The following is a 26,092-nucleotide window of genomic DNA, read 5'->3' as shown; positions in this document are numbered from 1 at the left end:
TATTGATTGGAATAGTTCAGAAGGAATGGTACCAGTTCCTCCTTGTACCTCTGGTAGAATTTGGCTGTGAATCCATCTGGTCCTGGGCTCTTTTTGGTTGGTAAGCTATTGCCACAATTTCAGAGCCTGTTATTGGTCTATTCAGAGAGTCAACTTCTTCCTGGTTTAGTCTTGGGAGGGTGTATGTGTCGAGGAATTTATCCATTTCTTCTAGATTTTCTGGTTTATTTGCATAGGGGTGTTTGTAGTATTCTCTGATGGTAGTTTGTACTTCTGTGGGATTGGTGGTGATATCCCCTTTATCATTTTTTATTGCTTCTATTGGATTATTCTCTCTTTTCTTCTTTATTAGTCTTGCTAGGGATCTATGAATTTTGTTGATCCTTTCAAAAAACCAGCTCCTGGATTCATTAATTTTTTGAAGGGTTTTTTGTGTCTCTATTTCCTTCAGTTCTGCTCTGATTTTAGTTATTTCTTGCCTTCTGCTAGCTTTTGAATGTGTTTGCTCTTGCTTTTCTAGTTCTTTTAATTGTGATGTTAGGGTGTCAATTTTGGATCTTTCCAGCTTTCTCTTGTGGGCATTTAGTGCTATAAATTTCCCTCTACACACTGCTTTGAATGTGTCCTGGAGATTCTGGTATGTTGTGTCTTTGCTCTCGTTGGTTTCAAAGAACATCTTTATTTCTGCCTTCATTTCGTTATGTACCCAGTAGTCATTCAGGAGCAGGTTGTTCAGTTTCCACATAGTTGAGCGGTTTTGAGTGAGTTTCTTAATCCTGAGTTCTAGTTTGATTGCACTGTGGTCTGAGAGACAGTTTGTTATAATTTCTGTTCTTTTACATTTGCTGATGAGAGCTTTACTTCCAACTATGTGGTCAATTTTGGAATAGGTGTGGTGTGGTGCTGAAAAAAATGTATATTCTGTTGATTTGGGGTGGAGAGTTCTGTAGATGTCTATTAGGTCTGCTTGGTGCAGAGCTGAGTTCAATTCCTGGGTATCCTTATTAACTTTCTGTCTCGTTGATCTGTCTAATGTTGACAGTGGGGTGTTAAAGTCTCACATTCTTATTGTGTGGGAGTCTAAGTCTCTTTGTAGGTCACTCAGGACTTGCTTTGTGAATCTGGGTGCTCCTGTATTGGGTGCATATATATTTAGGATAGTTAGCTCTTCTTGTTGAATTGATCCCTTTACCATTATGTAATGGCCTTCTTTGTCTGTTTTGATCTTTGCTTGTTTAAAGTCTGTTTTATCAGAGACTAGGATTGCAACCCCTGCCTTTTTTTGTTTTCCATTTGCTTGGTAGATCTTCCTCCATCCTTTTATTTTGAGCCTATGTGTGTCTCTGCACATGAGATGGGTTTTTTCCTGAATACAGCACCCTGATGGGTCTTGACTCTTTATCCAATTTGCCAGTCTGTGTCTTTTAATTGGAGCATTTAGTCCATTTACATTTAAAGTTAATACTGTTATGTGTGAATTTGATCCTGTCATTATGATGTTAGCTGGTTATTTTGCTCATTAGTTGATGCAGTTTCTTCCTAGCCTCGATGGTCTTTACAATTTGGCATGATTTTGCAATGGCTGGTATCGGTTGTTCCTTTCCATGTTTAGTGCTTCCTTCAGGAGCTCTTTTAGGGCAGGCCTGGTGGTGACAAAATCTCTCAGCATTTGCTTGTCTGTAAAGGATTTTATTTCTCCTTCACTTATGAAGCTTAGTTTGTCTGTATAGGAAATTCTGGGTTGAAAATTCTTTTCTTTAAGAATGTTGAATATTGGCCCCCACTCTCTTCTGGCTTGTAGGGTTTCTGCCAAGAGATCCGCTGTTAGTCTGATGGGCTTCCCTTTGAGGGTAACCCGACCTTTCTCTCTGGCTGCCCTTAACATTTTTTCCTTCATTTCAACTTTGGTGAATCTGACAATTATGTGTCTTGGAGTTGCTCTTCTCAAGGAGTATCTTTGTGGCGTTCTCTGTATTTCCTGAATCTGAATGTTGGCCTGCCTTGCTAGATTGGGGAAGTTCTCCTGGATAATATCCTGCAGAGTGTTTTCCAACTTGGTTCCATTCTCCCCGTCACTTTCAGGTACACCAATCAGACATAGATTTGGTCTTTTCACATAGTCCCATATTTCTTGGAGGCTTTGTTCGTTTCTTTTTATTCTTTTTTCTCTAAACTTCCCTTCTCGCTTCATTTCATTCATTTCATCTTCCATTGCTGATACCCTTTCTTCCAGTTGATCGCATCGGCTCCTGAGGCTTCTGCATTCTTCACGTAGTTCTCGAGCCTTGGCTTTCAGCTCCATCAGCTCCTTTAAGCACTTCTCTGTATTGGTTATTCTAGTTATACATTCGTCTAAATTTTTTTCAAAGTTTTCAACTTCTTTGCCTTTGGTTTGAATTTTCTCCTGTAGCTCGGAGTAGTTTGATCGTCTGAAGCCTTCTTCTCTCAACTCGTCAAAGTCATTCTCCATCCAGCTTTGTTCCGTTGCTGGTGAGGAGCTGCGTTCCTCTGGAGAAGGAGAGGCGCTCTGCTTTTTAGAGTTTCCAGTTTTTCTGCTCTGTTTTTTCCCCATCTTTGTGGTTTTATCTACTTTTGGTCTTTGATGATGGTGATGTACAGATGGGTTTTTGGTGTGGGTGTCCTTTCTGTTTGTTAGTTTTCCTTCTAACAGACGGGACCCTCAGCTGCAGGTCTGTTGGAGTTTGCTAGAGGTCCACTCCAGACCCTGTTTGCCTGGGTACCAGCAGCGGTGGCTGCAGAACAGCGGATTTTCGTGAACCGCGAATGCTGCTGTCTGATCATTTCTCTGGAAGTTTTGTCTCAGAGGAGTACCCTGCCGTGTGAGGTATCAGTCTGCCCCTACTGGGGGGTGCCTTCCAGTTAGGCTGCTCGGGGGTCAGGGGTCAGGGACCCACTTGAGGAGGCAGTCTGCCCGTTCTCAGATCTCCAGCTGCGTGCTGGGAGAACCACTGCTCTCTTCAAAGCTGTCAGACAGGGACATTTAAGTCTGCAGAGGTTACTGCTGTCTTTTTGTTTGTCTGTGCCCTGCCCCCAGAGGTGGAGCCTACAGAGGCAGGCAGGCCTCCTTGAGCTGTGGTGGGCTACACCCAGTTCGAGCTTCCTGGCTGCTTTGTTTACCTAAGCAAGCCTGGGCAATGGTGGGTGCCCCTCCCCCAGCCTCCCTGCCGCCTTGCAGTTTGATCTCAGACTGCTGTGCTAGCAATGAGTGAGACTCCGTGGGCGTAGGACCCTCTGAGCCATGTGCGGGATATAATCTCCTGGTGTGCCATTTTTTAAGCCCGTCGGAAAAGTGCAGTATTGGGGTGGGAGTGACCCGATTTTCCAGGTGCCGTCTGTCACCCCTTTCTTTGACTAGGAAAGGGAACTCCCTGACCCCTTGTGCTTCCCGAGTGAGGCAATGCCTCACCCTGCTTCGGCTCGTGCACGGTGCGCTGCACCCACTGTCCTGCACCCACTGTCTGGCACTCCCTAGTGAGATGAACCCGGTACCTCAGATGGAAATGCAGAAATCACCCATCTTCTGCGTCGCTCACGCTGGGAGCTGTAGACCGGAGCTGTTCCTATTCGGCCATCTTGGCTCCAGCCTAACCGCATTTTCCTTCTTGTTGTAAATAATAAAAATATTTATAGGGACAATGCTTAGGGGTACAGCTTTGTCTCTGTCTTGTAGGTTTTAATATGTGGCATTTCAATTTTTAATATTTTCTAAATGTCTTTTGTATTCTTATTTTCCCTTCCTCTTTGTTTCAGTTGCTTGCAGATTCTTCTTTAAGGATGTTTATAGTAACATTTGTGGTATCTGACTTGGCAAGTTGCAAGTATTGTACTACATTTCCCACATTAGTTACCCTTGTAGCTGTACTTTTCCTTTCAGATCCTCTAGTAATTCAAAGAGACCCACTCAGGTTCAGGCAAATATGAGAAGCTTCTTGTGAATGGAATGGCTTATCTAATATTTCTAAAATGACTGGAGCAATGACTTACTGTTTCTAAGGCTTGAGGGACTTGGGCGCACAGGCAAAAAATCACTCCCGCTAGAGGTGTGATGGTGAAAGCTGGCTAGCAGCTGTTTGTACCTCTGGTGGGGAGTAGGACTGGGGACTCCCTGACCTTGCAGGCACTTATTAGGGAATACAACATCATCAGGAAAGGGGCTATGTGAACAAGGTTGGATGCTCCAAGGAAAAATGGACTGATGACCCTGGGAGGCTTTCCTCCTGGAATCTGGGCAATGCCCACTCTCGTCATGCTTCTTTTAGAACATGTTCTTATTTTCAAATGTTTTCATAGATTTTAAATGGGAATTTGGGAAGGCAGTCTCCAGTCACTTCCACTCTACCTTTTTCCTGGAAGTGTTCTCTAAATCATGTACACATCTATTCTCCTTTACTTGGCTCTAGTGGTTTCTGGGACACCGGTTAGAGGTCAGACTTTGAAAACTGCCCTTTCTTTGACTACAAGGTCTGGTTTGGTCTATATGTCTCTGGAGAATTCTTCTCCCTTCTAGGTGGTGTCTTTATAGGGACCGTCTGTCTCTGTTGCTGGGTGGAACCTGGAACCTGGTTAAGGCTGGCCAGTGGAGGGGCTGTGCCTTGAGGAGGGCACAGATAGCCCCAGGAATAGGTGCCATCCTGGCAATGTCCTTGGGGAATGTGGTCTCCCCTTTGGAGATTTGGCTGTTGCATGAGGTGCTAACTGAGTGCAGGGGTTGCTACTCGTTGCTTACTGCAGCTTCCCTGGAAGCGTTTGATCAGGAGGGCAGGACCTATGGAGGAGACAGATCAGGAGAGTGCATTGTTTCCACAGCTGCGGTTTGCTCTGCCTAGCCCTTGTGGTGAGATGCAAGGAGCCTTCTTTCTCTATTATGGGAAGGTAATTTTCTCTGAGGCCATTTTCACTATTAAAATACCCATAAGGCAGGGAGGAAAACCCCTCTTTAAGCAGAGAGGCAGGAGTCAAGGGTGGGGAAAGCTGTTGCACTCCCCTGGAAGTTTTGGATGAACAGTGGGTACATGAATGTGGGGTGGGAGGAGGCTGTTAAAAGTGTCTTCATACAAGGAGGCATGTAATTTCCTCCTGGTGGGCGTGGCTTTACTCCACATCAGATGTCATTTTGATCTGCCTGTCCCATCAATGGTCAGGCTTCAGCTGGAAAAGAGAGAATGGTGGAAGTGAGAGGTGGGAGACTAGAATGTCAGGCAGAAACAGCAGCGACAGTCTGCTGTCTCATTTGCTTAAGATCTGTATGAAGACTTGAAAAATCCCACAAATCTGCAATTGCAGATTTTTATCAAAGCATCTATAACTTTATAATTTAAAACTGGTATTAAAAGATGTTGCCTTTTTAAACTCTTTTAATGCCTGTTTATATGAGGACATTTTTAACAACCTCCTGCAACCCTACATTCACACACACATATTTTAGGACAGACATTATTTAATCTGATATGCTCACTTGTCACACAAAAGGTGAGCAGCTCAGAAAAAGCCTGAAGCAAGGAGGAGCTCTTGCCTGTGGCAGCCTCATGACCATTTCTGCTCTTGGACTTGGCTGCTTTGAGTTTTTTCAAGTCCTCAAGGCCTTTGTTCTTTAGCTTTCAGGGCTACTATGACTGGATAGTTTACCAGAAAAGGTCCACTTCTTTTACTCTGAACTGATAAGCTGTTTAACTGAATTGCTTGTTTCTGTCCCAAGTGAGCGTGTGTATGTGTTTGTGCTTGCAGACTCAGTATTTTTGCAGCTTGGGATTATAACAAAAGATACGAGTTTTTTTTTTGAGACAGCAGATAAAAAGGGAAATAAATTAGAGAATTATCTTAGTCAATTTTATGTTGTGATAACAAAATACCACAGACTGGATAATTTGTAAAGAATACAGATGCATTTCTTACAGTTCTGGAGACTGGGAAGTCCAAGATCAAAGGGTCTGCATCTGGTGAGGGTCTTCTTGCTGCATCATCCCATGGCAGAAGGCAGAAGGGCAAAAATGTGCACATGAGAGAGCAAGGGTAAACAGGCCTGAACTCACCTTTTATCAGGAACCCACTCCTGAGATATTGGCATTAATACATCACAAAGGAAGTATCTTCATGGCTTAATCACCTCCTAAGGGTCCCACCTCTTAATACCATAATAATGCCAATTAAATTTCGACATGACTTTTGGAGGGAACATTCAAACCATAGCAAGGATAGAATACGATGGAAGATTCAGGGAAGAAAAAGGAAGGGCCCAGTTTTTATTAAAATTGTGACAAAGTACACATAACATAAAAGATACCATCTTAACTATTTTAAGTTTATTGGAATTAAGTACATTCACAGTGTTGCACAACATTATCATTATTCATCTCCAGAACTCTTTTCATCTTGCAAAACTGAAACTCTATATCCAAGAAATACCAACTCCCCATTTCAATCTTCTCCTCAGCCCCTGCCTCATATAAGTGGATCACACAGTATTTGTCTTTTTATGACTGGATTGTTTCACCTTGCATAATGATTTCAAGGTTTATACATGTTGTAGAATGTGGCAAAATTTTCTTCCATTTTCAGGCTGATTAATATTCCATCACATGTATATACCACATTTTACTCTGAACTGACAGGTTGTTTGACTGAATTACTTGTTTCAGTCCCAAACGTGTGTGTGTGTGTGTGTGTGTGTGTGTGCGCAGACCCAGTATTTTTGACAGCGTGGGAATATAAAAAAGATATAAGCTATTTTCTTTTTTTAGGAGATTGTCTACTTATCTGGCAAAGGGCATTTGGGTTGCTTCCACCTCTTGGTTATTGTGAACAGTGCTGCTATGATCATGGGTAGGCGAATAAGTTCTTGAGAACCTGCTTTCAATTCTTTTATACATATACCTAGAAGTGGCTTTGCTGGATCATATAGCGAGTCTATTTTTAATTTTTGAGGAGTCTTCATACTGTTTTCCATAGGGATTGCACCATTTTACAATCTCATCAACAGTGCACAAGTGTTCCCATTTCTCCACATCTTCATCAACACTTGTTATTTTAGGTTTTTTAAAAAATAGTAGCCATCCTAATGGGCATGAGGTCATCTCTTTGTGGTTTTGTTTTGCATTTTTCTAATGGTTAGTGATGTTGAGCATCTTTTCATATGCTCGTTGGCCATTTGTATTTCATCTTTGGAGAAATATCTATTCAAATCCTTTGGTCATTTTTTAATTAGGTCATTTAATTTTTTATTGTTGAGTTGTAGGAGTTCTATTTTATTTGATTTGATTATTTAATTTTATTTTATTTTACTGTAAGTTCTGGGATACAGGTGCAGAACATGAAGGTTTGTTACATAGCTGTATGTGTGGCATGGTGGTTTGCTGCTCCATCAACCCATTATCTAGGTTTTAAGCCCCACATGCATTAGGTATTTGTCCTAATCCTCTCCCTCCCCTTGCTCCCCACCCCCAACAGGCCCCAGTGTGTGTTGTTCCCCTCCCTGTGTCCATGTGTTCTTATTGTTCAACTCACACTTAGAGTGAGAACATGCAGTGTTTGGTTTTCTGTTGTCAGAGTTATTTACATATTCTGGATGTTAACCCCTTGTTAGGTATATGACTTTCAAATTTTTCTTCTATGAGTTTTATGTTTTTCAGGTCTTACATTTAGGATTTTAATCCATATTGAGTTAACTTTTTATATGGTGTAAGTAAAGATTCTAACTTCATTTTTTGCAAGTGGAGATTCAGTTTTCCCTTTACCATTTGTTGAAAAGACTGTCCTTTTTCCAAGGACATTGCCAAGACTATTCCGTAGTCTTGTCACTCTTGTGGAAAATAATTTGGCCATATATGCAAAAGTTTACTTCTGGGCTCTCTATTCTAGTCCATTGGTCTATATGTGTCTTTATGCTAGTACCACCTTGATATGGTTTGTCTGTGTCCCCACCCAAATCTCATCATGAATTGTAGTACCCATAATCCTAACGTGTGGTAGAGGGCCCTGGTGGGAGATAATTGAGTCATGGCGAGGGTTTCCCCCATGCTATTCTCATAATAGTGAGTTCTCATGAGATCTGATAGTTTCATTAGGGGCTTTCCCCTTCGCTTCACTCTCATTCTTCTCCTTCCTGCTGCCGTATGAAGAAGGACATGTTTGCTTCCCCTTCCACCATAATGGTAATTTTTCTGAGGCCTCCCCAGCCATGCTGAACTGAACTGTGAGTCAATTAAATCTCTTTCCATGATAAATTACCCTATTTTGATTACTGTAGCTTTGTAATAAATTTCGATATCAGGAAGTGTGAGACCTCACAATTTGTTTTTTCTCAAGATTGTTTTGGCTATTTGGGGTCACTTGAAATTCCATATGAATTTTAGAATGGATTTTTATATTTTTGTAAAAAATGTCATTGGGAGTTTGATAAGGATTGCACTGAATCTGTAGATCACCCTGGGTAGTACGATATCTTAACAATATTAAACCTTCCAATCCATGAACACAGGTATGAAAATATTCAGCTATTTGCTTGTCATTTACTCTCTTCATTGTTCTGTCACCATTGTCTCCTTCTGTACATCAGAGTGACAGCTCTAGAATGGTGGTGACAAAGTACAACCTCCAGTGCTTGGGTCTCATGTTACCTGAAACTATTCTCAAGAATATGGACATAAAGCTAGGCCTTGAAATGCAGCTTCACAATTTATCTCTGGGCCTGTTTCTCTGAAATTCTAAATACGAGGACTTGCTTAAAAAGCTTGCATTTTTGAACTCTGGTTTGCTGAAGACCAGAATGTTAAATGTCACATTGAAATGGAAAAAAAAAATCAAGACCAGTAAGATAGAAGGGCTCTTTGCTTTTCACATTGTTCATCATGTTTCTTCCTGTTGTAAATGATTTGCTTTTTAGGTGTGTCTTCACTGGGATTTATATTTTTGAAGCTTTGATTAAAATATTGGCAAGAGGTTTCATCCTGGATGAGTTTTCTTTCCTTCGAGATCCATGGAACTGGCTGGACTCCATTGTCATTGGAATAGCGTAAGAATATTAAAGATGTTTTTGAAGAGACTTGGAGTGGGAAAGAAGCCCCTTTGCTTCCATCAGAGCTCTGTGTGGATCCATTTGAGTGGCTGAGTATGGCCTAGTAATGCCTAGAGCTCTGAGTGCTGTGTTGGTTGGCCCTGAACAGCACGTGCAGCCAATTGGCCAGAGGCCCCCACACACAAAGCCATTTCTAGGTCAACACTCAAGTTTGTGTTCCTTCAGCCATTTACTCACCAACACTGGCCTGTTATGGGCCAGGCTCTATGCAAGGTACAGGGGTGTGCCAATGAAATTTAAAAAAAAAAAAAAAGACATGGTTTTCAATCTTATGAAGCTCACAGTCCAGAGGGGAAAAGTAACAATTAATGGCCCTGAAAATATGGTATGATGAGTACCAGGATAGGGGCTATACATGTATTAAGCTCTTAGAGAATATAGGAAGAACAAAGCAGTCTAAAAAATCTTTGGCTGCTACAAGGTTACAAAGAGCTTTACTCCTGTTTACTTCTAGAAGTTCTGTAGTTTTGGCTTTTATGTTTCAGTCCATGGTCCATTTTGAGTTAATTATTATGTATGGTGTAAGGTGAAGGTCGAAGCTCTTCCTGAAGGAAAGACACTGATTTGGAATCTGAATGATGAAATGGAGTCAGCAAAAGAAAAAATAAGAAATGCAGTGACACATTGCCAGCACAACAATAGTAAACCTGGCATCATTCAATATGTACCAGGCATTATGTTAAGCACTTTGCATATTTTTTCCTATTTAATATTCACAAAAGCCCTTGGAGGTAGGTGCTAGTAATTTCAGAGTTTTACATTTGAAGTTCAAAGATTGTGTGCTCTTTGTTATTGAAAGGTGGTGAAGCACAGTGGTTTAGAGTATGGCTCTGGAGCTACACTGCCTGGCTACACATTCAGGCTTGACCATGTAGTGGCAGGAGACTTTAGTGAAGTGCCTTGGGGCGTGGAACTTGTTAGCCACTCAGTAAATATTTGAGAGGACTTCTATTATTCATGGATGTAGCCACAACTACATGAACTATTTCAAGGAGTCTTCATCTGTGTCCACATATGAAGGTGAACTGAGAACAGCCTCCTCTGCAGTTCATAGCAAGAACAGTGGTATTGCCAGATCCTAAGATAAAGGTGGGGCTGGAAAGGTGAGGCTGTCGATTTCACCTTGGAGGTCACAGGCCCCAGGCTGAGCTTACTTGCGGCTTTTGTGGAGATGTGCAGTGCAGCTGCAGGACTGAGCAAGCCCATGCTTTCCCTGTGCTTTGTCTTGTAGGATTGTGTCATATATTCCAGGAATCAACATCAAACTGTTGTCCCTGCGTACCTTCCGTGTGTTCAGAGCTTTGAAAGCAATTTCAGTAGTTTCACGTAAGTCACTCTCACTTTCCACACTGGCTCCTATCTAGAAAGAATGTTAATTTATGTTTAAATTTTTTCAAAATGTCATCATGTAAACCAAAAACAAACAAACCCTGCTTTACAAATTTATTTGATGGTCCAACTGATAATTATTGAGCACCTAATATGTCCAGGCACTGTGCTAACTGCTTGAGATCTAGTAGTAAGCAAATGGATACGGACTCATGGAGTTTTACCGTCTATGATAGGGGGTGGGGAGACAGACGCGAAGCAACAACTATAATAAATAAGTACATTATGTAGCATGTGAGCAAGTGCTATGTGCCAGGGAAAATATAAAGAAAAAGTAGACACCATGAGGGCTATGGGAAGTCACAGGGTACAGGGGAAGCAGGTTGCAGTTTTAAACAGAGTGATCACGATAGTTGTCATTGAGGTGAGAGGTGGCAGAGATTTGAAGGTGGCAAGGGAGTGACACAAGCAGATATATGGGAAAGAGTATTCTGAGCATGGGAAACAGCCAGCACAGAGATTGAGGAGTAGCAAGGATGAGGATGGGACTGGAAAGGAAAGGGTGAGAGGCCAGGTAGAGGTGGGATCATAGAAGTGAAGGGGGGCTGGGTACAGTTGCTTACGCCAGTAATTCTGGCACTTTGGGAGGCCAAGGTGGGGAGATAACTTGAGGCCAGGAGTTTCAGAACAGCCTGGCCAATATGGTAAAGCCTCGTCTCTACAAAAATACAAAAGTTAAGGCCAGGTGCAGTGGCTCACTCCTGTAATCCCAACACTTTGGAAGGCTGAGGCAGGTGGATCACCTGAGGTCAGAAGTTTGGTACCAGCCTGATCAACATAGAGAAACCCCATCTCTACTAAAAATACAAAAGTAATCAGGTGTGGTGGTGCATGCCTGTAATCCCAGCTACTCAGGAGGCTGAGGCGGGAGAATCACTTGAACCTGGGAGAGGGAGGTTGCGGTGAGCCTGGATCGCCCCATTGCACTCCAGCCTGGGCAACAAAAGCAAAACTCCGTCTCAGAAAAAAAAAAATTAGTTAGGTGTGGTGGTGAGTACCTTTAATCCCAGCTACTCGAGAAGCTGAGGCAGGAGAATTGCTCGAACCTGGGAGGCAGAGGCTGCAGGCTGCAGGCTGCAGTGAGCCGAGATTGTGCCATTGCACTCCAGCCTAAGGTCTAAAAAAAAAAAAAAAAAGAAGAGCTGAAGGGGAGTCTTGTAGGCACAGGGAGGATATGCGCTTCACTCTGAAGAAATGGGAGCTGTTGTGTGGAGAATGGAATGTAGGGGAGATGGGAGAAGCAGGAAGACCTCCTGCTACAGGGAGCACGGTGGACTAAAGATCCCGGCTTCCACCTCTCTGGATTCCCCACTGCATTCATCCACATGCCAAGATCGTGCCTGCCCTGCACAGTGTGTGGGTTCTAGTGCTGGCCCATTCCTGAAGCATATGGGATTCTTCTAATAGGAAACTTTGGCTCAGGGACTCTCCAGTGACCTGGCTGAGACTCTGACAGCTGCACTGCAGTCTGAGGTTCTTCCTATCCAATCCTCCTCCCTTGTCTGTCTCTCAGACATCAAACTTGAGCTGCAGTCTGAAGTTTCTCCCTGCCCACTCCTGCTCCCCCCACTCATCTTTCACAGGTGTCCTCCCAACCCCCACAAATCTCTGGCACATCTGATCTCAGAATGTCTGCTCCTCAAAACCCAAACTGACACAAGAGACCATAATCCAAGCAAGGGATGGCAGTGCTCTCTGATCAGGTAGTGGTAGTGGAGTTGGTAGACACTGGTCTGATTCTGTGTCAATTCGAAGGTAGAAACAATAGCATTTCCTGACTGATCAATTGCATACATGGTGTGAGCAAAAGAGAGGAGTCAAAAATGACTTTTATACCTGATGTCACTGATTGAGACAGAGAAGGCTGTGAGAGGAGCAGGCCTTGGGGTCAGATTACAAGCTAGCTTTGAACATGTTGTGTTTGAGATGGCTGTGAGACCACCAAGGGAAAGGATTCAGTAGGAAATTAGGTATATATGAGTCCGGGAGTCCAGGGAGAAGTCAGAGCTAGAGATACCATTTCAGGAATCAAGGGTCTATAGATATTTAAAGCCGTGAGATCTAAAGAGATCACCAAGGGAATAAGCATTGATGGAGAATAGAAAAGGACCAAGGTCTGAGCCCCAGGGCACTGAAACATGAAAGGGAGAAGAGGAGAAACCAGGGAAGGAGATGAGCAGCAGCCACCTGTGAAGTAGAAGGGGAACCAAAGGTGGTCTCCTGGAAGCCAGGTGAGGAAGTCATGTTAGCCCTTCGGATCAGGATGAAGCCAAGATTGGGTGTGAATATGAATTTCAGTTTATTAAAAATGAGGTTATTATAGCACACCCTTTTCCTCTCCTTCCCCTTTCCTCTCTTTTCTTTACTAAAACAAACAAACAAAACAGTTTATTATCTTCCCTCTCTGGACCCCTTTCCCCCCACCTTCTCCCCTTCCCTTCTTTTCTATCAGTGGCTTTGGCAAACTGTAAAACGACATGGGAACTATTTAGTTGTGCTGATGATATAGACATAAACTATACCTCATGGCCCCAATACCTAAACTCCAGTCCTTTCAAACAGAAGCAGTAGGTTATTTTTTGAAACTTCAGAAAAGCAACTGAATAGTGATAAAGAAACTGGTAGTCAGAGGACAGTTTATATACAATTTATCTCTTCTCCTTCTCCTCCTCCTCCTCCTCCTCCTTCTCCTTCTTCTTTTCAAGTAGGACTTTGTTTTCCCAGGTAGATTTAGGAGCTTTCTGCGTGAGCTGAGCCCCTTTTATTTTCATGTAAGTAAATACACATTCAGGCAGTCATTTAGCAGCTTTCATGTCCCCTTCTTCATCTCCACACAGGTGAAAATAGTCTCTATTTTGGCCCATTAAATGCCCTGAGATGCCTGGATGCTTTTTGGAAGTAAGGGTGTGAGGCACAATCTTTTATGAGACTATTAAAAAATGATCCAGGAATCACAATCATCACTCATCCACATTTCTTGCTTTGGAGAAGCCTCTTGTTATAGATTAAAATCTGCCTTGGGTGACACTGTAGTAACCTCTGGTTTGCCTTCAATTGGTGATATAGTAAGTGTCCCAGCTTGGCCTCCAGGTTCCTGCTATCTGGTGTTATACTTTGTGGGAAGCCCATCCACTGAGGGCTTGGCCTCCCACTGTACGCTGCCATGTACTCTCACCTCTACACTAATCAATTGAAATTTTGTCACTTAGTGTCATTCCATGCCTTTCAGTCACATCTGGGAGTTTATCTCTCCAGCTATCTTGAGACTCAGTGGATTGCTGAAGTTGACTTGTTCTTTTTCCAGCTCTGTCCAGTGACATCATATTGGTAGCTTGAAATCTACCATGGTGGTGAGTGGGGATCAGGATCTATACCACAGAATTCAGAAAACAAGGAAACCTGTAAATGCTATAGATCAGGGCTCTCCTGCCTCCTGCTTGAAGAGCCAGTTTTAAATATTTACTAGCATGCCACAAGATTATTTATTTTGTAACTTTGGCAGCTTAACAGTGTGCCATGGACATAGTAGGTGCTTAATAAATACTTCTTGAATGAATGAATGAATGAAAAGAAAACACCCTATTCTAACTGGTAATCTGAGTTTTCCCTCCCAGGATATCCTCATAATTTGGGTCTAGACAAATCTCCTTCATCCCCTATACCCCACAATTTAGCTGTGTCTCATGGTACTCAAGTACTTTGACAGTAGACAGTATCTACTAAATGTTAAATACAGGTCTATCTCATTCTCTAGTGTGGCCCCAGCTTAGGTGGTGCCTTTGCAACTGTCCTCAACCTATGCCTTGAGTCCGTGTGGCATGTTTCTATTCAAAGCCTCCTTGCTTGCTCCTCATAGCAGCACTGAGGCAGGCATAGGGCAGGAATAGAGAGATTGAGTCTCAAACTTGTTGACTGCTTTGATGACACTCAGCTTCCAAGGCACAGAGTTGGAGCACAAACTCAGGGCATCAGAATCATAGGCTAGGCTGGAGTCCAGTTCCAGACTGCAATTTGACAGTTTCCGAGACTTCAGTTGCTCCTTACTTGGCCTTTGTGAGTGTCTGGTTGAGGGGGATGGGCTTCTCCCCAAGCCTGTCCTCTTTCTCAGGTCTGAAGGTCATCGTGGGGGCCTTGCTGCGCTCTGTGAAGAAGCTGGTCAACGTGATTATCCTCACCTTCTTTTGCCTCAGCATCTTTGCCCTGGTAGGTCAGCAGCTCTTCATGGGAAGTCTGAACCTGAAATGCATCTCGAGGGACTGTAAAAATATCAGTAACCCGGAAGTTTATGGTAAATACCCAACCTTTCTTTCACTCCTTGGTTTTTGCATGGTTAACTTTTCCTTATCCTCACTTGTCCTGCCTTCACACTTCCCTTACAGAGTCTCTTAGCAGCAAGGGAGGACTTCATCCATCCAGGGTGCTCCTGTGGGCAGACGCATTTCCTAGAGAATTGCCTCATTCTTTGGGTTGCTATGGAGAAGGAAAGTCTTGAAACCACATCCACAAGAGCAATTCTATGCTGTCCCATCCCTTTGCCATTTAGATCTCTGCCCACTTCTTTGTAATGATTTGCAGAAGTTTTTAGAATGCTTGGATTTGGCTAACGATAATCAGCAGCTTCCCAGCCCCACTCCTCAAGTATTTCTCCAATGACACGTCTTTTTTTTTTTTTTTTTTTTTTTTTTTTGAGATGGAGTCTAGCTCTGTCACCAGGCCGGAGTGCAGTGACATTGCCTCACTGCAACCTCTGCCTCCCAGGTTCAAGTGATTCTCCTGCCTCAGCCTCTCAAGTAGCTGGGATTACAGGCATGTGCCGCCACACCCAGCTAATTTTTGTATTTTTAGTAGAGACGAGGTTTCACCATGTTGGCCAGGATGATCTCCATCTTCTGACCTCGTGATCTGCCCACCTCAGCCTCCCAAAGTGCTGGGATTACAGGCGTGAGCCACCATGCCCGGCCAACAACACTTCTTTCAGTGCCCACCCTCTCCATGCTGAGGTTGACCCTACACCTACTCCATGTGTCATGAATCTCATGTGACTACACTCTCTTGATGTCTCTCATGGGATGGGTCTGTGTCCAGCTTCCCCCAGGGAGGATCTTCGGTTCAGTATTATTTAAGAGAGGCAAAGTGGTGGTGGTGATGTCACTGCTTCCTCCTCCAACTTCTCCTTCCTTCTTTTCCCTCCTTCTTTCTTGCTCCTTCCAGAGGTCTTGGGCTCCAGTTTCTCTCTGGACACACCTCCTTTAATCATTTTAGAAGATGTAGAAACATCCATTTTCAAGCATAATCCGCATACTTACTATTCTCTTTCCTTTCGATGTTTTTTTTAAAATCTGAATTTATGACTTTTTCCTCTCTCAGACCATTGCTTTGAAAAGAAAGAAAATTCACCTGAATTCAAAATGTGTGGCATCTGGATGGGTAACAGGTAAGAGGTTTATAATCATTTTCCTCCCAAGAAGAGTACCTCTAGACCTTTTAGAATGGTGTGGCAAACAGTCTTTAATGACTGGTGGACACAGTGATGATAGTTCTCACATAATTATTTCATGTGTCTAAACATGTTTAGACTTGTGTTATTAAATTAAAAAATCATTTCCTGGTGTTTAAGGCAGCTTTCCTCCCTAGTTATGTTAAATTGGAAGCTTATAAGAAACCTACTGAAACAGTGATATTTCAACTTTATGGAGTAGGTATTCAAGACTTTCAAAGCTGAGAAGGGATGTTATGACTAAGAGTCCTGTGAGGCCCTTGTTTCCTGTTCAGTGGCATTGCCCTGCTGCAAGAGTATCTGAGCATGCTTCTTCTCTTTGTTGACCTGTTGACAACTATTGCCTCAAATTACAAACACAGTTGAACATACATCCACTTACACTTGCCCCAACAGGTGCTGGCCCTCTGCTCCAACGAGGAAACTCTTTTTTCCTTCAGGATAGCAGTGCTTTCTATTGTGAAAGATCCAATTCGGTGAAGATTTATTGAGTGTATTTCAAATTAAGATAATATGCAAGGTACTCTGATGAAATAGATGACATTCATTCCTAAATTACAAATAGATAACAAGAATCTACAGAGTGCCAAGCCCTGAGTTTGCCTCAAGGAATGCAATTGTGAACAAGGCAGCTCCATGCTTTTGGATTTGATGTCTTCTAGGGAAGACAGATGCACAGAAAATGCAGTTATGTGTTGCATAATGATATTTAGGTTGATAATGGATGACATATATGATACTGGCCCCATAAAATTATAATACTGTATTTTTACAGTGCCTTTTCTGTGTTTAGATGCACAAATTATTACCATTGTGCTACAGTTGCCTACAGTATTCAGTATAGTAACACGCTGTACAAGTTTGTAGCCTAGGAACAATAGGCTATGCCACATAGTCTAGGTGTGTAGTAGGCTATACCATCTAGGCTTGTGTGTACACTCTATGATGTTTATACAACAAAATTGCCTAACTACACATTTCTTAGAATGTATTTGTGCTGTTAAGCAATGCATGACTACTAGAAAGTGTGATGAGTGTTATAAGGGTGATGTGCAGGTGCTGAGAGGTATGATGGGGTTGTGACCTTGTCTGGAGAATTAGGGAAGGCTTCTCTCATTCCATTTGCAAGACACGATAGGCTTTAATCTAATATGAAGCTTACTGAGCTTTCTAGAATGATTCCCAACAGAACACACTGCATTGATCTTGTTGAGGATCATTCTAGAAAGAAAAACTGTCTTCCATGAAACCGGTCCCTGTTGCCAGAAAGGTCCCTAACAGTTTGGCACCAGGGACTGATTTCATGGAAGATAATTTTTTCATGGGCAGGAAGTGGGGGTGGTTTTGGAATGAAACTGTTCTACCTCAGATCATCAGGCATTAGTTAGATTCTCATAAGGAGCGTGCAACCTAGATCCCTTGCATGCGCAGTTCACAATAGGGTTCACACTCTTATGAAAATCTAATGCTTACCACTGATGTGACAGGAGGTGGAGCTCAGGTGGTAATGCTCACTCGCCTGCTGCTCACTTGCTGTACAGCCTAGTTCCTAACAGGCCATGAACCAGTACTGGTCTGGGGCCCGGGTTTGGGGATCCCTATCTTAAAGGGAGCCCGACAGCTGCTGCATATAGCACTTCTTTTACCCCTCACACAGGCAGACAGGTGTGGTTACCATAGGCAAAATCCAACGTGGGGTGTATAACCTAGACAGGCAGAAGCAGCAGCCTTGTTTCCAACTAGTCCTTTTTTTTTTCCCCAAGTCTTTTGCCTCCAAAATCTCTTATTACAATACTATACTGCTATAAAAAGTCCAAAAAAACTATTTTAGCTGTTGAAAACTCAAATAACATCAGACACAAAATGAATCAAGTGTGATGTGTATATGACAATAGAGAGTGGTGGGGAAAGTAGAGAGGCAGAGGACACATACCATGCTTAACAGCAGTCAAACTTGGGTATTTTTTTTTTTATTTCAATAGGTTTTGGGGAAACAGGTGGTACTTGGTTACATGAATAAGTTCTTTAGTGGTAATTTCTGAGATTTTAGTGCACAAACTGGTCTTCTTTTTAGCTTTTATTTTAAGTTTAGGGGTACATGTGCAGGTTTGTTATATAGGTAAATTTGTGTACAGATTATTTCATCACCCAGGTATTAAATCTAGTACCCATTAGTTATTTTTCCTGATTCTCTTCCTTCTCTCAACCTCCACCATCCAATAGGTCCCAGTATCTATTGTTCTCCACTGTGTGTCCATGTGTTTTCATCATTTATCTCTCATTTACAACTAAGAACATGTAGGATTTGGTTTTTCTGTTCCTGCATTAGTTTGTTAAGGTTAATGGCCTCCAGCTCCATCCATGTTCTCGCAAAGTAATAGAACTCATTCTTTTTATGGCTGCATAGTATTCCATGGCACATATGCACCACATTAGCTTTATCCAGTCTGTCATTGATGGGCATTCAGGTTGCCTCCATGTCTTTGCTATTGTGAATAGTGTGACAAGGAACATTCACTTGCATGTGTCTTTATGATACAATGATTTATATTCCTTTGGGTATATACCCAGTAATGGGCTTGCCAGGTCAAATGGTAGTTCTGTTTTTAGGTCTTTGAGGAATTGCCACAGTTTTCCACAATGGTTGAACTAATTTACACTCCCACCAACGGTGGATAAATGTTCCTTTTTCTCCGCATCCATGCCAGCATCTGTTATTTTTTGACTTTTTAGTAATAGCCATTCTGACTGGTGTGAGATGGTATCTCATTGTGGTTTTGATTTGTATTTCTCTAATGATCAGTGATGTACGACTGGTCTTTATAGGGCTCTTGTCTCTAAGTTTATGTGCCAGCACATCTCTCTCAGTCTAGGTACAATATGAATGCTCCAGAGTTTTGTGGTAAACCAACTCCTAGTACACAGCATTCCACACTGATCACAACATGCTTGCTTCTGAGGAGATGGCACTCTGAGAAGGCAGGTCTGTGATCATCTTTCCAGGCAGGCTTTGGTCTTTTCAGGGCCCAGGCTAGTCTTCACCCTCCAGTCACTGCTTTCTCCCCTGCTGACTAATTCACAGTGACTACAACTCAGATCTGAAGTCTAAGTAGGAGGTTCCAGTAGATAAAGAGAAAGAGTGAACAATTCCAGACAGTAGGCACAGCAAAGGTGAGCATAAGGCCTTGGAGCACAAGAGCATATAGGGATTGACAAGAAGCCCAGCAACTTTTTGGGCAGACAGGCAAGAGAGCAGGAAGGAACAGAGACAAGAGCCAACCATGAAGGACGTGATAGCTCATCAGTGCCAACGATTTTGGTCTTGATCACAAAGGAAGCAGGAGACATGGAAAGGTTTTAGGACAGGCAGATGACTGGGCAGATTAGACATATTTTAAAAGCCACTATGGTTTCTGTATAGAGAATGGATGCATAGAATAGATGAGGAAGCCAATTACAAGACTGTGGTAGAAAGAATAAGGATCATGAAGATGTACAGTGGTGATGAAGAAAGCTGGATGGATGCATTCCAGAGACATTTAGGAGACAGAAAGAACAGGACATATCAATATTAGCCTTGAATGTAAATGGGCTAAATGCCCCACTTAAAAGGCACACAATGGCAAGCTGGATAAAAAAGCAAGACCCAATGGTATGCTGTCTTCAAAAGACTCATCTTACATGTAATGACACACATAGGCTCAAAATAAAAGAAATGGAGGAAAATATACCAAGCAAATGGAAATCAGAAAAAAAGCAGGAGTTGCAATCTTAATTTCAGACAAAACAGACTTTAAACCAACAAAGATAAAAAATAAAGAAGGGCATTACATAATGGTAAAATGTTCAATTCAACAAGAAGACCTAACTAATCTAAAGGTATATGCGCCCAAGACAGGAGCACCCAGATTCAAAAGGCAAGTTCTTAGAGACCTACAAAGAGACTTAGACTCCCACACAATAATAGTGGGAGACTTCAACACAGCACTGACAGTATTAGACAGATCACTGGGGCAGAAAATTAACCAAGATATTCAGGACCTGAAGTCAACATTGGACCAAATGGACCTGTTAGACCTCTGCAGAACTCTCCACCCCAAAACAACAGAATATACATTCTTCTCATCACCACATGGCCCATACTCTAAAACTGACCACATAATGGAACATAAAACAAGCTTCAGCAAATGCAAAAGAACCAAAATTTTACCAAACACACTCTCGGACCACAGCACAATAAAAATAGAAGAAAAGACTAAAAAAATCACTTAAAACCATGCAATTACATGGAAATTAAACAACATGCCTCTGAATGACTTTTGGGTAAATAATGAAATTAAAGCAGAAATCAAGAAGTTTTTTGGAACTAATGAGAACAAAGATACAACATACCAGAATCTCTGGGACACAGCTAAGGCAGTGTTAAGAGAAAATTCATAGCACTAAACGCCCACATCAAAAACTTAGAAATAACTTAACAATGTCACATCACAATGGAAAGAGTTAGAGAAGCAAGAGCAAAGCTAGCAGAAGACAAAAAATAAGGAAATCCAAATAAACACAATTAGAAATGACAAAGGGGATGTTACCACTGACCCCACAGAAATAAAAATAACCATTAAAAACTGCTAAAAACACCTCTAAGCACACAAACTAAAAATACCTGGACACAAACACCCTGCCAAGACTGAACTGGGAAGAAACTGATTCCCTGAATAGACCAATAACAAGCTCCAAAATTGAATCTATAATAAATAGCCTACCAACCAAAAAAATCCCGAGACCAGATGGATCCATAGCTGAATTCTACTAGATGTACAAAGAGCAGGTACCATTCCTACAGAAACTATTCCAAAAAATTGAGGAGCAGAGACTCCTCCCCAAATCATTCAATGAGATCACCATCGTCCTGATACCAAAACCTGGCAGAGGCACAAAAAAAGAAAACTTTAGGTCAATATCCTTGATGAACATTGATGCAAAAATCCTCAACAAAATACTTGCAAACCTAATCCAGCAGCACATTAAAAAGCTAATCCACCACAATCAAGTAGGCTTCATCCTTGGGATGCATGGTTGGTTCAACATATGCAAATCAATAAATGTGATTCATCAGAACTAAAGTAAAAAAACGCATGAATATTTCAATAGTTGCAGAAAAGGCTTTTGATAAACTCAACATCCATTCATGTTCAAAACTCTCAATACACTAGATATTGAAGGAACATACCTCAAAATAATAAGAGCCATCTATGACAAACCTACAGCCAACATCATACTGAATGGGGAAAAGCTGGAAGCATTCTCCTTGAAAAGTAGCACAAGACAGGATACCCTCTCTCACCACTCCTATTCAACATAGTATTGGGAGTCCTGGACAGAGCAATCAGGAAGAAAAAGAAATAAAGGGCATCCAAATAGGAAGAGAAGAAGTCAAACTATTCCTGTTTGCAGATAACATGAATCTATATCTAGAAAACCCCATAAGCTCAGCTCAAAAGCTCCTTCAGCTGATAAACAACTTCAGCAAAGTTTCAAGATACAAAATCAAAGAACGAAAACCACTAGCATTCCTGTATACCAACAGCCAAGCCGAGAGCCAAATCAGGAATGCAATCCTATTTACTATTGTGACAAAATAATAAAATACATAGGAATACAGCCAACAGGGAGGTGAAAGATCTCTACAATGAGAATTGCAAAATGCTGCTCAAAGAAATTAAAAATGACACAAACAAATGGAAGAACATCTCATGCTCATGGATAGGAAGAATCAATATCATTAAAATGGATATACTGCCTAGAGCAATTTACAGATTCAGTGCTATTCCTATGAAATTACCAATGACATTCTTGACAGAATTTAAAAAATGCTATTTTAAAATTTATATGGAATCAAGAAAGAGCCCAAATACCCAAGGCAATCCTAAGTAAAAAGTATAAAGCTGGAGGCATCACATTTCCTAACTTCAAAATATACAACAGGGCTACAGTAACCAAAACAGCATGGTACGGATACAAAAACAGTCATATAGATCAATGTACAGAATAGAGAGCCCAGAAATAAGGCTGCACACCTACAACCATCTGATCTTGAACAAAGCTGACAAAACAATCAATGGGGAAAACACCCTATTCAATAAATGGTGCTGGAATAACTGGCTAGCTATATGCAGAAGATTGAAACTGGACTCCTTTCTTACACCATATACAAAAATCAACTCAAGATGGGTTAAAGACTTAAATGTAAATCCCCAAACTATAAAAACTCTGGAAGACAACCTATGCAATACCATTCTGGACATAGAAATGGGCAAATATTTCATGATGAAGATGCCAAAAGCAATCAGAATGAAACCAAAATTTGACAAATGGGATCTAACTAAACTTAAGAGCTTCTGCACAGAAAACAAAAACAAAAACAAAAAACAAAAAACTATTAACAGAGTAAACAGACAACCTACAGAATGGGAGAAAATATTTGCAAACGATGCATCTGTTAAAGGTCTGATATTCAGCATCTATAAGGAAATTAAATTTACAATAAGAAAACAGCTCCACTGAAAAGTGGGCAAAGGACATGAATAGACTTTTTTTTTAAAGAAGACTTACATGCAGCCAACGAGCATATGATAAAAAGCTCAACATCACTGACCATTAGACAAATGCAAATCAAAACCACAATAAGGTACTATTTCACACCAGTCAGAATGGCTATCATTAGAGTCAAAAAATAACAGACGCTGGCAATGTTGCGGAGAAAAGGGAACACATACACTGTTAGTAGAAGTGTAAATTAGTTCAACCATTGTGGAAAGCAGTGTGGCAATTCCTCAAAGACCTAAAACAGAACTACTGTTGCTGGATTCATCCCAGCAATCTCATTACTGGGTAGGTACCCAGAGGAATATAAATCATTCTACTGTAAAGATACACACACATGCATGTTCATTGCAGCACTGTTCACTATAGCAAAGACATGGAAGCAACCTGAATGCCTATCAGTGACAAACTGGATAAAGAAAATGTGGTACACATACGTGATGGAATACTATGTAGCCATAAAAAAGCAAGAGATTATGTCTTTTGCGGGAACATGGATGGAGTTAGAGGCCATTAGCCTTAGCAAACTAAAGCAGGAAACAGAAAACCAAATACTGCATGTTCTCACTTGTAAGTGGGAGTTAAATGATGAGAACTCACGGACATAGAAAAGAACAACAGCTACTGGGGCCTACTTGAGGATGAAGGGTAGGAGCAGCAAGAGGAGCAGAAAAAATAACTGTTGGGTACTAGGCTTAGTACCTAGGTGATGAAATAATCTGTACAACAAGCCCCTGTGACATGAGTTTACCTATATAACAAACCTGCACATGTACGCCAGAACCTAAAATAATAGGTAAAAATAAATAAATAGAAAGAAAAAAATTTGGAGATTGAAGAGGGGATGCTGGTGTGTATTTGTGCGTACAAAGCCATGTGTAAGAGAGTGGCGGGAAGCGCAAAGGAGAGAAAACTGTTACAGATGTTTCTCATATCAGTGTGAGTGAGTGATAATGTCATTAGCTGAGATGGGGATGCTGGCGGAGAGGCTTAATCACCTGTATAAGTTGATGAGAGGGTGCACCCAGAGAGGAGGAGATTGAACAAAACAGGCTTATATTTTGAATGGTGACCAAGAAATGAGGGAGATCAGATATGGTAGGTCCATCCTCAGCAGACTCCTGGAAGTTAGAGGGCACTGGGACTTCACAGAATTTCCTCCAGGTCTGGTGAGAAAGAGGGCACAATGGATGCCCTCCTCCTCAGTCAACCTAAAGCAAAACCTACCACTCACAAATTCCCACTCTGCCCACCAGGCAAATCCCAATCAGCTTGTCAGGTCCTCTGATTAAAACACATGAACAGCTCAGGCTCACCAGGCATCTGAAGAAAATCTTTGGTAAAAAGGAGGCCAAGATAAAGCCACAGAAAATGTGGCCATGAACAAAACAAGAGAACCAGAAAGGGCTCTGAAAACTTTGAATAGTGTCCTTGGTGAAATTAAAAGAGATATTATATACATAAAACAAAAAGCAGCTTGTTGTGAAAAAAGAACAGCAAAAAAAAAGAAACTTATTAGAAATTAAACATTATTACACAAAAATCAATATTAGAACTAAAAGATAAAGTTGACAAAATAGCCCCAGAAGTAGGAAAAAGAGAACAGAAAATTTGAGAGTAAATGTCAATTCAAAAGTCCCAACTTTTGACTAAGTAGGAATTCTACAACTAGAGCACTGATTAAACAAAAGGGAGGAAATTAGTGAAGAAATGATGCAGAGAATTTACCTGGGACTAAAGATGCAAGTCCCTCAGTGCTCCAGAAAGTACCCAACACAGTGAATGAGAAAGGACCATGCCACGGACATTATCATGGCATTTCAGAACTTTTTGGAAAAAGATTTTAAAACTAATGGGCAAAAGAAGGTCACCCAAAAAGGAACAAAAATCAAACTGGCATAAGAATTCTTAATAGCAACACAGGATAATAACTGAGCAGTGCTTTCATATTGCTAAGGAAAAACTTTCAACTCAGAATTCTATTTCTGGCCAAACTACCAATTGATTGTGAAAATGGAATAAATATATATTCATATATGCAAAGATTACACAATCTTCTTAAGAAGCTAATTGACAGGTGCTCCAGAAGAATGAGGGAATAAAACATGAAAAAGCAACATGAAAAAGCCAAGAAAAAATGTCTACCATAGCAAGAAGTTAATCAACACAAACTACAATTGATAAATCAAATATCAGTGTAAGCACTATTTAGACATACGGAGGTAGAAGAGTTAACAGTTGTTGAATTTGGGGTATATAAATGACAGTTAAAGAATTATACAATGGATTTCATTATAAGCTTTTTGGTGCATGTAATTTTTAAGCCATGTGCATGTATTACTTTGATTAAAATACTATTTATTAAAAAATTAAGAAATACATACCCTTAGTACATCTTATAGATACACTCAATAATTTGTGTTTTGGTAATATGTGAAAAGACCTATGTTCAAAGATATTCATTGCCCAAATGTTTGTAAGAGTGAAGGACTGTCAATTACTGAAACCTACATATTCATCATTAGCAGAGCAGTTAAATAAATCATAGAACTATAGACATGAAAACAAATAAGATATCTCCCTGTATGGTGATATGAAAAGAGCTCTAAACTATATTGTTCCATTAAAAAAAGCAAGGTGCAGGAGAGTGTGCAAAGCATGTTCCCATTTTTGTGTCTTATAAAAGTTGTATATAGATATAGATGTGCTGTATAGTCATAGCAAACTTCTGGAAATTTACAAAAGTAACTGTTAACTATTGCCTCTAGGAAGTGGGATCAGGAAACTGTGAAGAGAGGAAGACTTAATATTCATTGTATGTGCTTTTATACTATTCATTGTTCACGTGTCACTGTACTCAATTTTTCAATGAAAAACTATCTTATATGAATTTATTAATCAGTTCATTAGCAAAAGAGTCTTGTCAGACAGGGCAGTGGGCCACTTTACAAATACTCCCTTCCTCTAGGGCTCCTGGTGTGATCCCACAGCCCTTGGAAAAACCAGAGTCGTTGGAAGGAAAGAGAAGCTTGGCTGTGGCGTACATAATTATTTCTCTGTTTGTTTCCAATATCTAGTGCCTGTTCCATACAATATGAATGTAAGCACACCAAAATTAATCCTGACTATAATTATACGAATTTTGACAACTTTGGCTGGTCTTTTCTTGCCATGTTCCGGCTGATGACCCAAGATTCCTGGGAGAAGCTTTATCAACAGGTTATTTATTTATAGTCTCTCTTTTTCCTCTCTCCCTCCCTCCATCCTTTTCCTTCCCCCTCTATCACTTACCTATTTATTTACCATTTATTTATAACTACCATTCATCCCCCACTTTTATCATCTGTCTCATCTTTAACAGTTGTACTGTTAAATTCTGCCTTACTAATTCTGTTAGAAACTTCAAGAAAATTGGCCGGGCACGCTGACTCCTGCCTGTAATCCTAGCACCTTGGGAGGCTGAGGCTTGAGGTCAGGAGTTTGAGACCAGCCTGGCCAACATGGTGAAACCC

The 26,092-nt window shown here is 41.2% G+C and overlaps 1 protein-coding gene across 1 annotated transcript in view; it reads left to right on the top strand.

Annotated features, from left to right (window-relative positions):
* The window catches only part of SCN11A (sodium voltage-gated channel alpha subunit 11), a 104,451-nt gene that overhangs the window by 14,462 nt on the left and 63,897 nt on the right, over positions 1 to 26,092 (top strand). The window contains exons 4-8 of the mRNA XM_019023578.3: positions 8,900 to 9,028; positions 10,323 to 10,417; positions 14,589 to 14,768; positions 15,848 to 15,914; positions 25,658 to 25,799. Coding sequence (XP_018879123.2) covers positions 8,900 to 9,028; positions 10,323 to 10,417; positions 14,589 to 14,768; positions 15,848 to 15,914; positions 25,658 to 25,799 — 613 coding nt within the window. The remainder of the gene's footprint in view (positions 1 to 8,899; positions 9,029 to 10,322; positions 10,418 to 14,588; positions 14,769 to 15,847; positions 15,915 to 25,657; positions 25,800 to 26,092) is intronic.

Source organism: Gorilla gorilla, chromosome 2 (assembly GCF_029281585.2).
Source record: "Gorilla gorilla gorilla isolate KB3781 chromosome 2, NHGRI_mGorGor1-v2.1_pri, whole genome shotgun sequence".
In the NCBI taxonomy this organism is placed as follows: domain Eukaryota; kingdom Metazoa; phylum Chordata; class Mammalia; order Primates; family Hominidae; genus Gorilla; species Gorilla gorilla.
The sequence above is the reverse complement of the archived record's forward strand: the minus strand, read 5'-3'. Positions and strand labels throughout refer to the sequence as shown.